This window comes from Salvelinus namaycush, chromosome 16, assembly GCF_016432855.1.
Source record: "Salvelinus namaycush isolate Seneca chromosome 16, SaNama_1.0, whole genome shotgun sequence".
Classification (NCBI taxonomy): Eukaryota; Metazoa; Chordata; class Actinopteri; order Salmoniformes; family Salmonidae; genus Salvelinus; species Salvelinus namaycush.
The window spans coordinates 4,959,216-4,971,424 of NC_052322.1; the positions used below are offsets into that span (position 1 = coordinate 4,959,216).

Genomic DNA, 12,209 nt, shown 5'->3' on the forward strand with positions numbered 1-12,209 from the left:
TCCCTTTGTAGTCTGTAATAATTTGCAAGCACTGCCACATCCGACGAGCTTCGTAGCCGGTGTAGTACGATTCAATCTTAGTCCTGTATTGATGCTTTGCCTGCTTGGTCCTTCGCAGGGCATAGCGAGATTTCTTATAAGCTTCCAGGTTAGTCCCGCTCTTTAAGCGGCAGCTCTACCCTTTAGCTCAGTGCGGATGTTGCCTGTAATCCATGGCTTCTGGTTGGGGTATGTACGTACGGTCACTGTGGGGACAACTTCATCGATGCACTTATTGATGAAGGCAGTGACTGATGTGGTGTACTCCTCAATGACATCGTAGGAATCAGGAACATATTCCAGTCTGTTCTAGCAAAACAGTGCTGTAGTTTAGCATCTGCTTCATCTGACCACTTTTTTATTGATCTAGTCACTGGTGCTTCCTGCTTTAGTAAGTAGGAATCAGGAGGATAGAATTATGGTCAGATTGAGGGTGAGGGAGAGCTTCGTACGCGTCTCTGTGTGTGGAGTGAAGGTGGTCTAGAGTAATTTTTTCTCCCTCTGGTTGCACATTTAACATGCAGAAATTAGGTAAAACGGGTTTAAGTTTACCTGCGTTAAAGTCCGCGGCCACCTGGAGCGCCGCCTCTGAATGAGCGTTTTCCTGTTTGCATATGGCCATATACAACTCATTGAGTGCGGTCTTAGTGCCAGCATCAGTTTGTGGTGGTAAATAGACAGCTACGAAGAATGTAGATGAAAATTATCTTGGTAAATAGTGTGGTCTACAGCTTATCATGAGATACTCTACCTCAGGCGAGCAAAACCTTGAGACTTCCTTAGATTTCATGCACCAGCAGAGGCTTTCATGCACCAGTGAGAGGCAGACCCTCCGCTGAGACTGGGAACTCAGAAAAAAACAACTGCGAACTTAGAAATCTCAGACTTCCGATATCAGTGTGTTCAAGATAACTGGGAACTCCTGGGGGGGGGGCATCTTTCTAGAGCTCCAACTTTCCAACCTGAAGATCACTGACATCATGATTTGACCTCGTTTTTTTTCTCGAGTTCCCAGTTGTCTTTAAAGCACCATGACCATCAGATGCATCTCTACCATAAGTCCAGTAAAGTAAAAAAGATAATTATTTGCAATTTATGCTCAGCTGTGCCTCGCAAGTGCTACACCAACTCATGTGTTTTGTTAACAAAAGCTTGACTTTTGAAATATAATATTGTCTGAGAAGAACAATATTGGCAGGCCTATAGCCAATATGCTGTGATAAATAGGCCTACTGCACAAACCTAATTCCAACAGAATGGTTTTTATTAGGTTCATGTAAAATAAAAAAATCTTAGCGGTAGATACCGGCTTCCTTTTTGACTGCGAAAGTAATCTTGACTCAGAAAAGGTTGGTGACCACTGGTGTAGCTCAATAAAGTTAATTTAAGGTGATCAAACACTCAAAATCAGCACTCACCCAAGAATACTTTCTCTTTGCCCACTGAATAGGAGCCACACACCACCAAAGTGCGAGGGTTGAGGGTCACACACATGAAGGCTGTGTTGGCCGCAAGGTTTATGACCTCCTGCTGCGTGGGGAAGGTGTATTCAGGACTGCAGTAGCTAGAGCGTGAAAGAGGAGAAATGGTTTGAGAGAGGTGTTTAACAGCAGTGGTTAAATTGAGCCGTAACCCTAGCTTCATGTTCACAGCCCAGCTCAACCCTAACCCTATCTTCATGACCACACCCCGACTCAAGCCTGACCCTAGCCATAACCCTAACAGTGGCTTTATGTCAACAGCCTGGCTCAACCCTAACTCAAACCCTACACATAGTTTCATGTCCACACCATGGCTCTACCCTTAGCCTAACCCTAGCTTAAAAAACTAACGTGGTGTCTAGGTAGAGTGTCTGGACTCGGCAGCTCAGCAGCTCGTGGTAGGCCTCCATAGAAGGGTCAGCTCTAAAGTCTCCCGTGTGAAGCACAGTCTGGCCATCGGGCAGGAACAGCAGCAGCATGGCAGCTCCTGGACAGCTGTTGGCAGAGAGGAGAGGACCAGGTAACATATCACAACTGAAGACCGTTTCTGAATGCCAAATAGAATCCGACCCCCTAAGAAGACCAGTAGATGTGAAAGGAATGGATAGGTTCTGTATGGTAATTGTTTCACCGCACGCTCCGATAGCCTGAGTGGAATTCTCACCATATGACATTTTTCATACTAATATAGGGAAGAAGAGGCAAGATGGGTCAATAATTCAGTCTATTTAAAGCCTTTTGATTTCTTCATACTCACTGGTTGGCGTCAAGCAGTGTGACCTTGAACCCATCCACAGTGACCTGGGTGTTCATGGGCAGGATGTGGACGTACTGCTCAGCCACCCTCAGCTTACTCTTCACCAGGTTACCTGTGATCTGGGGAGACGCACAGCTGTGAGCGGTCAATAAATGGGCTGCAGTGCCGGACCACATATACAGTGCCTTCAGAAAGTATTCATACCCCTCGACTTCTTCCACATGTTGTTGTGTTACAGCCAGAATTTTAAATAAATTAAATTGGGATTGTTTTGTCACCGGCCTACACACAATACCTCATATTGTCAAAGTGGAATTATGTTTTTCCAAATGGAAGCTGAAATGTCTTGAGTCAATAATAAAAAAATAATAAAAATGGTGCCATCTGGTTTGCTTAATATAAGGAATTTGATATGATTTATAATTTTACTTTTGATACTTAAGTATATTTTAGCAATTACATTTACATTTTATACTTAAGAATATTTAAAACCCAAATACTTTTAGACTTTTACTCAAGTAGTATTGTTCTGGGTGACTTTCACTTTTACTTGGGTCACTTTCTATGAAAGTATCTTTACTTTTACTGAAGTAGGACATTTGGGTACTTCTTCCACCACTGCCCAAGACCCAAATCAAGTTTTACTTAATGAGGTCAAAAACCCCTTTAAAGGGGCAATCTGCAGTTCCTACATCCATTTTTGAACTTATACATTTATGATATATACCCATTGATTCTTGACGAATATAACTTCTAAATGTCTCATGAGCTTAGTTCAACTGTTGTACCCCATCAGAACCTATAATATAAGCTTGTTTTACTCCAATGTTTGTAAACAAAGTAAATGTAAACAAATACTATATAGCCTCCAAACATGGTTAAAACTATAATTTTGGTATCATGGATGGTCAGTCCTTGCATCTATAGCTCTGTCTATGAATTTGAGAGTGGTTAAGTTAAGACTGAAGACTTATCTCTTCAGTCAGTCTTATGATTGAGTCTGGCCCAGGGATGGGAAGGTGAACGGCAAGGTACTGGAGAGACAAGCCACCCTTGCCGTCTCTGCTTGGCCCCAACTCTCTATTGGGATTCCTGACGCAATCAAAATGATTTTAAAAAATAAAATTGATTGACAGCATGCATGCATTGCCCCACATGTTCCATCTGTTTTAGTTGGGAAGTGCCCTTACGCTGTTACAGTAGATATGGAATGTAGAGCTCTTCTTCAGGCCTCCATAGTGGTCTGAATGGAAGTGTGTGAGGAAGTAAGTGGTGATGCCCTCAACCAGCCCATACTGAAAAGCATCCACAGCTAACTTAGTGCCTGTGCAAAAAGAGAGAAAAAAATAAAGCTGTGTTTGAATACCCATACTAACAATGTATACTATTAGTTAATTTTAGTATACTATAAACAAACGGCATCGTTTCAGTTGAGCGTACTAGCGCTTCACCTGTCTACCGGAAGTTGATGTTGTTGCTATGCAACCTCTGGCTAGCTTGTTAGCATAACAAATGACTTACTAGACATTTTACAATTCCGGGTGTGTTCGTAAATTCATTCAATCTGGAGTGCCAGAGTACGCTCTGGGCGTTCGTAAATCCAGAGTGTTGTCAGATTGTTCATTTGTAAATTCAGAGCGTTGAGAGCGCACAATGGATGCTCTGGCTGAGGTGTAGGGTTGAACCGAGCATTCAACGGGAGTCAAGCACCCAAGCTAACTGGCTAACGTTGGCTAGCTACTTCCAGACAAAAAAAATTTGAGAACACCTCACTCTGACCATTTTACTCACCCTAGTAGAGCTGGTTAGGCTGTTTATGTTATCCAGAGCGTTGGTGACTAACTGTGCTGTTGGCAACATTTTAATTACACTTTTTTGCCGAAGTTTACTGACACCGGCCATATTCAACGGGTGTTAAGCGTTCAGTAAATTCATCAGTTATTCTGCGCTTAGGCAAACTCAGACGAGTGTGCTCTGAAATCGGAGTAGATAGCCAGAGTGAATTTAGGAACGCACCGAGTGTGCCAAAGCACAGAATAACTGATGCATTTACGAACGCTCAACACCCGTTCCGACGAGAGTGCTCTGAAATCAGAGTAGATAGCCAGAATTAACAATGTCCATTGAACGCACAACGACTATACCACTTAGCTAAGAATGATCAAGTCAATAAACATTGGGTAGTTATAGTTAGTTAATATACTGCCTGGCAAGTTCGATGTATTAGTAGCCAACTAACGTTACATACTGCTCTAATGTAACAAATTGTCAGCCAATACAACTTATTTCAAAAGGCATTACTTTATTACATTGCTCAACATTTTCTTAACTTTAGTTATAATTAGTTAAAGCAATGAATTTGTATCCGCTCTCGGACTTTGTCTGCATATTTTCCGCCATTTTCTTCAAATCTGAAAATGTTGTGAAGCCACGCCCATTTTTTAAAAGAATTGCATTATGGACCCTAAAAGAACAGAAAGTGTCCACTGGTTGTATACTTTGTATATTGGCAAATTTAGTACGACATTCGTGAACTTTGGCATACTAACTATATCCATACTATATACTCAATTTACATCACAAATAGTACGGTTAGTGTTGAGTATTACAACACAGCTTTAGACAATAAGGCCATGAGAAGGAGTCACTTCCAGACATACTTGAGAAAAACATGTTGCAGAATAAAATGAGTTTTATATGTACAGATTTCCACTAGGTGCTCTTGATTTAGCTCTCCTGGAGCTGACGGAATTTGCACTTTTTTAAATGTATTTTGCCTTAAACGCTAAAGCCAGGTAGGCCTAAACCTTTTGCACTGTAGCATAGGGTTAGCAGGAACATCTTGATATTGCTAGCAGTATTCTAAGCTATCTACAGTCGGAGACTAAGGTATAATACAATACGTTTCATGGAAAGGCGCTATCTTCAAAAAGTCCCCCATAAGTCCGTTTAATAATACTTTCCTGTGGATAGCCTACGCCAGTCTCCGACTGCACATTGTTAGCAGTATGTTAAGTGATTTCAGGAGGTTGTTCCTGCTACCAATTAGTAGAGGTCGACCGATTAAATCGGAATGGCCGATTTAATTAGGGCCGATTTCAAGTTCTCATAACAATCGGTAATCGGCATTTTTGGACACCGATCATGGCCGATTACATTGCACTCCGAGGAGACTGCGTGGCAGGCTGACTACCTGTTATGCGAGTGCAGCAAGAAGCCAAGGTAAGGTGCTAGCTAGCATTAAACATATCTTATAAAAAACAATCCATCTTAACATAATCACTAGTTAACTACACATGGTTGATGATATTACTAGTTTATCTAGCTCGTCCTGCGTTGCATAAAATCGATGCGGTGCCTGTTAATTTATCATTGAATCACAATGATGCGTTCTCTTGCGTTCTGTGCAACAGAGTCAGGGTATATGCAGCAGTTTGGGCCGCCTGGCTCATTGCGAACTGTGTGAAGACTATTTCTTCCTAACAAAGACAGCCAACTTCGTCAAACTGGGGATGAATTAACAAAAGCGCATTTGCGAAAAAAGCACAATCGTTGCACGAATGTATCTAACCATAAATATCAATGCCTTAAAATCAATACAATATGTGAAATTCATGTTAGCAGGCAATATTAAACTAGGGAAATTGTGTCACTTCTCTTGCGTTCATTGCACGAAGAGTCAGGGTATATGCAACAGTTTGGGCAGCCTGGCTCGTTGCGAACTAATCTGCCAGAATTTTACGTAATTATGACATAACATTGAAGGTTGTGCAATGTAACAGCAATATTTAGGCTTATGGATGCCACCCGTTAGATAAAATACGGAACGGAATAAACGTTTTGTTTTCGAGGTGATAGTTTCCGGATTAGTCAAAGGTATATGGTTTAGAGAGAAATAGTCGACGCGTTATAATTCCTGTAATAACTTGCGGCTGAACTTGAAAGGGGTTCCTTCGTTATTTTACCGTTCATGTCTTCCATAGAGAATGTCTTGATCTACTTCAAATAAGTTCTGTGTTTCGTGCAGGCTTAAACCGCCTCGGCGTTTTGATACCCGTGTAAATCTCACTAGGATAAGGTAACGTTTGTCAACATATTTTCATAAATCACTCTACAAAAAAAATGATCTTCGCTTATATTTAGCCAATGTTGATCAGAGTTAAATTGTCCTATGGATATCTACACAGTTATAAAATTGGCAAGGTGGTGTAAGCCTACACGAAACACAGACCTTATTTTAAGTGAATCTAAAAATATCCTATGGAATAAATGAAGGAACCGCTTTTCAGATTTTGCTAGAAGGTGTCATGGGAATTATGACTCGCACTTTGGTTGTCAATTCTTACCATGCCCATTATTAAAATAGGATTTCCTGCATATAGAAATGACAGTTTTTCTTTTCAACATTCATCACAGGTAACGTACTCTATTTTTATTCAAACAGTTGAGAGTATTTGTCTCCTAAGCAGACTCTTCAGTATCATTGTCACTTCAGAGCTGTGTGTGTGTGTGTGTGTATAAATACACACACAGCTCTGAAGTGACAAATTAAGTTAAAATAAAAGTGTTCATCGTTCATTCAGTATTGTTGCAATTGTCATTATTACAAAAATGTGTGTGTATGATATATACACTGCTCAAAAAAATAAAGGGAACACTTAAACAACACAATGTAACTCCAAGTCAATCACACTTCTGTGAAATCAAACTGTCCACTTAGGAAGCAACACTGATTGACAATAAATTTCACATGCTGTTGTGCAAATGGAATAGACAACAGGTGGAAATTATAGGCAATTAGCAAGACACCCCCAAAAAAGGAGTGATTCTGCAGGTGGTGACCACAGACCACTTCTCAGTTCCTATGCTTCCTGGCTGATGTTTTGGTCACTTTTGAATGCTGGCGGTGCTCTCACTCTAGTGGTAGCATGAGACGGAGTCTACAACCCACACAAGTGGCTCAGGTAGTGCAGCTCATCCAGGATGGCACATTAATGCGAGCTGTGGCAAGAAGGTTTGCTGTGTCTGTCAGCGTAGTGTCCAGAGCATGGAGGCGCTACCAGGAGACAGGCCAGTACATCAGGAGACGTGGAGGAGGCCGTAGGAGGGCAACAACCCAGCAGCAGGACCGCTACCTCTGCCTTTGTGCAAGGAGGTGCACTGCCAGCGCCCTGCAAAATGACCTCCAGCAGGCCACAAATGTGCATGTGTCTGCTCAAACGGTCAGAAACAGACTCCATGAGGGTGGTATGAGGGCCCGACGTCCACAGGTGGGGGTTGTGCTTACAGCCCAACACCGTGCAGGATGTTTGGCATTTGCCAGAGAACACCAAGATTGGCAAATTCGCCACTGGCGCCCTGTGCTCTTCACAGATGAAAGCAGGTTCACACTGAGCACATGAGCACATGTGACAGAGTCTGGAGACGGCGTGGAGAACGTTCTGCTGCCTGCAACATCCTCCAGCATGACCGGTTTGGCGATGGGTCAGTCATGGTGTGGGGTGGCATTTCTTTGTGGGGCCGCACAGCCCTCCATGTGCTCGCCAGAGGTAGCCTGACTGCCATTAGGTACCGAGATGAGATCCTCAGACCCCTTGTGAGACCATATGCTGACACATGCACATTTGTGGCCTGCTGGAGGTCATTTTGAAGGGCTCTGGCAGTGCACCTCCTTGCACAAAGGCGGAGGTAGCGGTCCTGCTGCTGGGTTGTTGCCCTCCTACGGCCTCCTCCACGTCTCCTGATGTACTGGCCTGTCTCCTGGTAGCGCCTCCATGCTCTGGACACTACGCTGACAGACACAGCAAACCTTCTTGCCACAGCTCGCATTAATGTGCCATCCTGGATGAGCTGCACTACCTGAGCCACTTGTGTGGGTTGTAGACTCCGTCTCATGCTACCACTAGAGTGAGAGCACCGCCAGCATTCAAAAGTGACCAAAACATCAGCCAGGAAGCATAGGAACTGAGAAGTGGTCTGTGGTCACCACCTGCAGAATCACTCCTTTTTTGGGGGTGTCTTGCTAATTGCCTATAATTTCCACCTGTTGTCTATTCCATTTGCACAACAGCATGTGAAATTTATTGTCAATCAGTGTTGCTTCCTAAGTGGACAGTTTGATTTCACAGAAGTGTGATTGACTTGGAGTTACATTGTGTTGTTTAAGTGTTCCCTTTATTTTTTTGAGCAGTATATATATATATATATATATATATATATATATATAGGATTTTTTAAAATTAAATCGGCATCGGTTTTTGCCCTCCAATAATCGGTATCGGCGCTGAAAAATCATAATCAGTCGACCTCTAATTTCTACAGAACGCCGTTTGGGTCTTTGCTTGTCAAAACAATACACAAAAGAATAAACGTTTTGTTTTCTAAATGATAGTTTCCGGATTTGACCATATTAATGACCAAAGGCTCGTATTTCTGTGTGTTATTATAATTAAGTCTATGATTTGATAGAGCAGTCTGACTGAGCGGTGGTAGGCAGCTGCAGGCTCGTAAGCATTCATTCAAACAGCACTTTACTGCGTTTGCCAGCAGCTCTTCGCTGTGCTTCAAGCATTGCGCTGTTTATGACTTCAAGCCTATCAACTCCCGAGATTAGGCTGGCAATACTAAAGTACCTATTAGAACATCCAATAGTCAAAGGTATATGAAATACTAGTGGTATAGAGAGAAATAGTCCTATAATAACTACAACCTAAAACTTCTTACATGGGAATATTGAAGACTCATGTTAAAAAGAACCAACAGCTTTCATATGTTCTCATGTTCTGAGCAAGGAATTTAAACGTTAGCTTTTTTACATGGCACATATTGCACTTTTACTTTCTCCAACACTTTGTTTTTGCATTATTTAAACTAAATTGAACATGTTTCATTTATTTGAGACTAAATTTATTTTATTGATGTATTATATTAAGTTAAAATAAGTGTTCATTGTTCATTCAGTATTGTTGTAATTGTCATTATTACAAATAGGGATATAAAAATCGGCATCGGCTTTTTTGGTCCTCCAATAATCGGTGTTGAAAAATCATAATCGGTCGACCTCTACCAATTAGCCATCCACAGGGCACACTGCATGCTACTTACACTAGTCACCGACCAACTCACCTGGAATCTTTTTATAAAACGGGCATCGCTTGGACTCCCTTTGCTCTCCATCGGTTCTCCCCCTGTTCCACCTCTTCCTACCTCCCTCACTTGGAGTCTGTGTACTTCCACCGTCTGATCTCACTCCAACTTTAGGGGTCTCCGTGGCATTTGCACTTCTGCCTTTCCTCTGACGTCCTCCATGGTCCCCTTTGCGCTCTTCAAGTACAGGACCCTGATGGAGACTCACCCCAGGTAAAACGTTCCCAGCCTCTTGCTCCTTCCCTTTGTCCTTCAGGGGCTTGAGCCCAAAAAACACCCCAATGTCTGTCTGTTTGAGCCCAGAGGCCTTGCCCTTGCTAGTTGTCATGGTTGCCTGAGATTGTTGGGTGGGGGAAGCTTGGGAAGATGGAGGCACTTGAGGTAATGACATGTTCAACTCCGTGTTTGTGTGAGCGGGGCACTGATCCAAGCTTTTGGAATGTAGGCTGCAATTGCTGCTTGGGCTGAACAGGCTCTCCCGTAAGCTTTCTAATACTGTACTTTTTGCAGACTGGAGTGGAGGCTTAGCACTGAAGGCATTACAGTTATCCTCTGTATGCTCTTCTCTTGTGAAGCTAGGTAGGTGATTGCTATGCACTAATGAGCCAATCGATACCACCTGGCTGTTGCTGAATACTGGAGAACCTACAACTTCATTTGTTTCAGAATGAGCCACAAGGTTGGAAAATAACTCATCACTTGAGACTCCATCACTGAACAACAACATTGAGTCATTATTTTCCCCATCTTCCAACATACTGCTTGGAAATAGAGCTTTTTTTGGTTGTGTCCCATTAACTTCTATATCTTGGGGAAACTCAGACATGGGGGAATAGGAGATCTCATCATCACTAGAAGCTGAGGGCTCTGCTTTGACAAAACCACCATCAAGGCCTTCAACCCCACTATTGTCCTTATGGGGGGTTGATACTTTTGTTTTATTGTCTTGGAGGGTAGACTTCATGCCTTTGGTAGAAGGTGACCAGCCTTTCTTTTTTCGGATTACCTCTGGAGCAGGAGACCGGAGCAGCAGAAGGGCATTTGGCTTTGTGGGGGATGTAGCTCCACTGTGTCTGTTAATAGGAGAAGAACTCTGGCTGTCCTGTGAGCTCTCCAAGCTTAAATTGGCCCCGCCATTGGTTACCAACTCCAAGCTGAGGCAGGGCGCCTCATTGGTTGCTCGGCTGTGGGCAAGCAGGGAGTGGCTGTATCTCTGGTAGTGGCTCAGAATGGTGGAGTAGCACTGGATACCATTGGGACATTCTGCACACATGACATAAAACACAAAGACAGAGCAGGATTAGGAATTACAAGGGATATGAGATTATGGTTAAGAATGGCATTTGCATGTAATATAAAATAGACATGGGACATCATGAAACTGGAAAAAAAGGACATGCTTTTTTGGAACTTTCTGAAATTCAATACAATAATTTATTGAAGTTGGAATTGTTGGGTTATAACTTGAAATATACTTACTCCTGTTGCTATATTAGACATGATTGATTATGTTATCTGCATAATGAATGTATGTTGCTCTCTGCAAAATCACCGGATGTTTTGGAGGCAAAACATTACTGAACATAACGCGCCAATGTAAACTACGATTTTTGGACATAAATATGAACGTTATCAAACAAAACATACATGTATTGTGTAATATGAAGTTCTATGAGTGTCATCTGATGAAGATCAAAGGTTAGTGATTCATTTTCTCTATTTCTGCTTTTTGTGACTCCTTTCCTTGGCTGGAAAAATGCCTGTGTTTTTCTGTGACTAGGTACTGACCTAACATAATCAGATGGCGTGCTTTCGTCGTAAAGCCTTTTTGAAATCGGACACTGTGGTGGGATTAACAACAAGTTTATCTTTAAAATGGTGTAAAATACTTGTATGTTTGAGGAATTTTAATTATGAGATTTCTGTTGTTTGAATTTGGCGCCCTGCACTTCCACTGGCTGTTGTCAAGTCGATCCTGTTAACGGGATCTCAGCCGTAAGAATTTAACACACACACACACAGGTCTAAGGCACTGCATCTCAGTGCAAGAGGCGTACCTACAGTCCCTGGTTCGAATCTAGGCTGTATCACATCCGCCGTGATTGGGAGTCCCATAGGGCGGCGCACAATTGGCCCAGCGTCGTCCGGGTTTGGCCGTGGTAGCCGTCATTTTAAATAAGAATTTGTTCTCAACTGACATGCCGAGTTAAATAAAGAGCACACACACACAAGCTATTTTATTTGCATTTACTGTCCCCGTTACCAGTAAAACATAATCAAAACCTCAATTTCTTTCACTTACTTGCTGTGCTGTTTCGTTGTTCAGTCATTTTCAAACAGGATTTCTACAGAACGCCGTTTGGGTCTTTGCGTGTCAAAGAAATACACGTCAAATAACACTATTTAACGTGTCAAATAACCTTGTTGACCAAGGTTATTCACCTGAATATTACTATTCACCTGAATATGACTGCACGTCACATAATAATTTAACGCGTTCATACATTTTTTTACGTAGTTATTACACCATCACTCGTACTTCATATGTCACAACGATTGATCGATACGTGTGCTGTGATGCTGGAAAAGTTGTCTCACGCACCTACAGTGCTGGTCATAAAAAAAAATCTAGCTAGCTCATGGATGCAAACAATGTTCTTCCCCCAAAAACATAGCAAAACGACACCTGTTCCTATATAGCTAGGTGTCATCTTCTAAAACAAGCATAATTTATAAGACAGTTCTTATTTGGTGGTCGGACCCATCTATGTTAAGCTACCCGCAAT

The 12,209-nt window shown here is 42.2% G+C and overlaps 1 protein-coding gene across 2 annotated transcripts in view; it reads right to left on the bottom strand.

Moving 5' to 3' along the window:
- The window catches only part of dclre1a (DNA cross-link repair 1A (PSO2 homolog, S. cerevisiae)), a 32,191-nt gene that overhangs the window by 15,888 nt on the left and 4,094 nt on the right, over window positions 1-12,209 (bottom strand). For both annotated transcript variants that reach the window (XM_039010358.1, XM_039010359.1), the window contains exons 2-6: window positions 9,403-10,686; window positions 3,468-3,601; window positions 2,278-2,396; window positions 1,872-2,015; window positions 1,458-1,603 (exon numbers count right to left, since the gene is read on the bottom strand). In XM_039010358.1, the coding sequence (XP_038866286.1) occupies window positions 1,458-1,603; window positions 1,872-2,015; window positions 2,278-2,396; window positions 3,468-3,601; window positions 9,403-10,686 (1,827 nt within the window). The remainder of the gene's footprint in view (window positions 1-1,457; window positions 1,604-1,871; window positions 2,016-2,277; window positions 2,397-3,467; window positions 3,602-9,402; window positions 10,687-12,209) is intronic.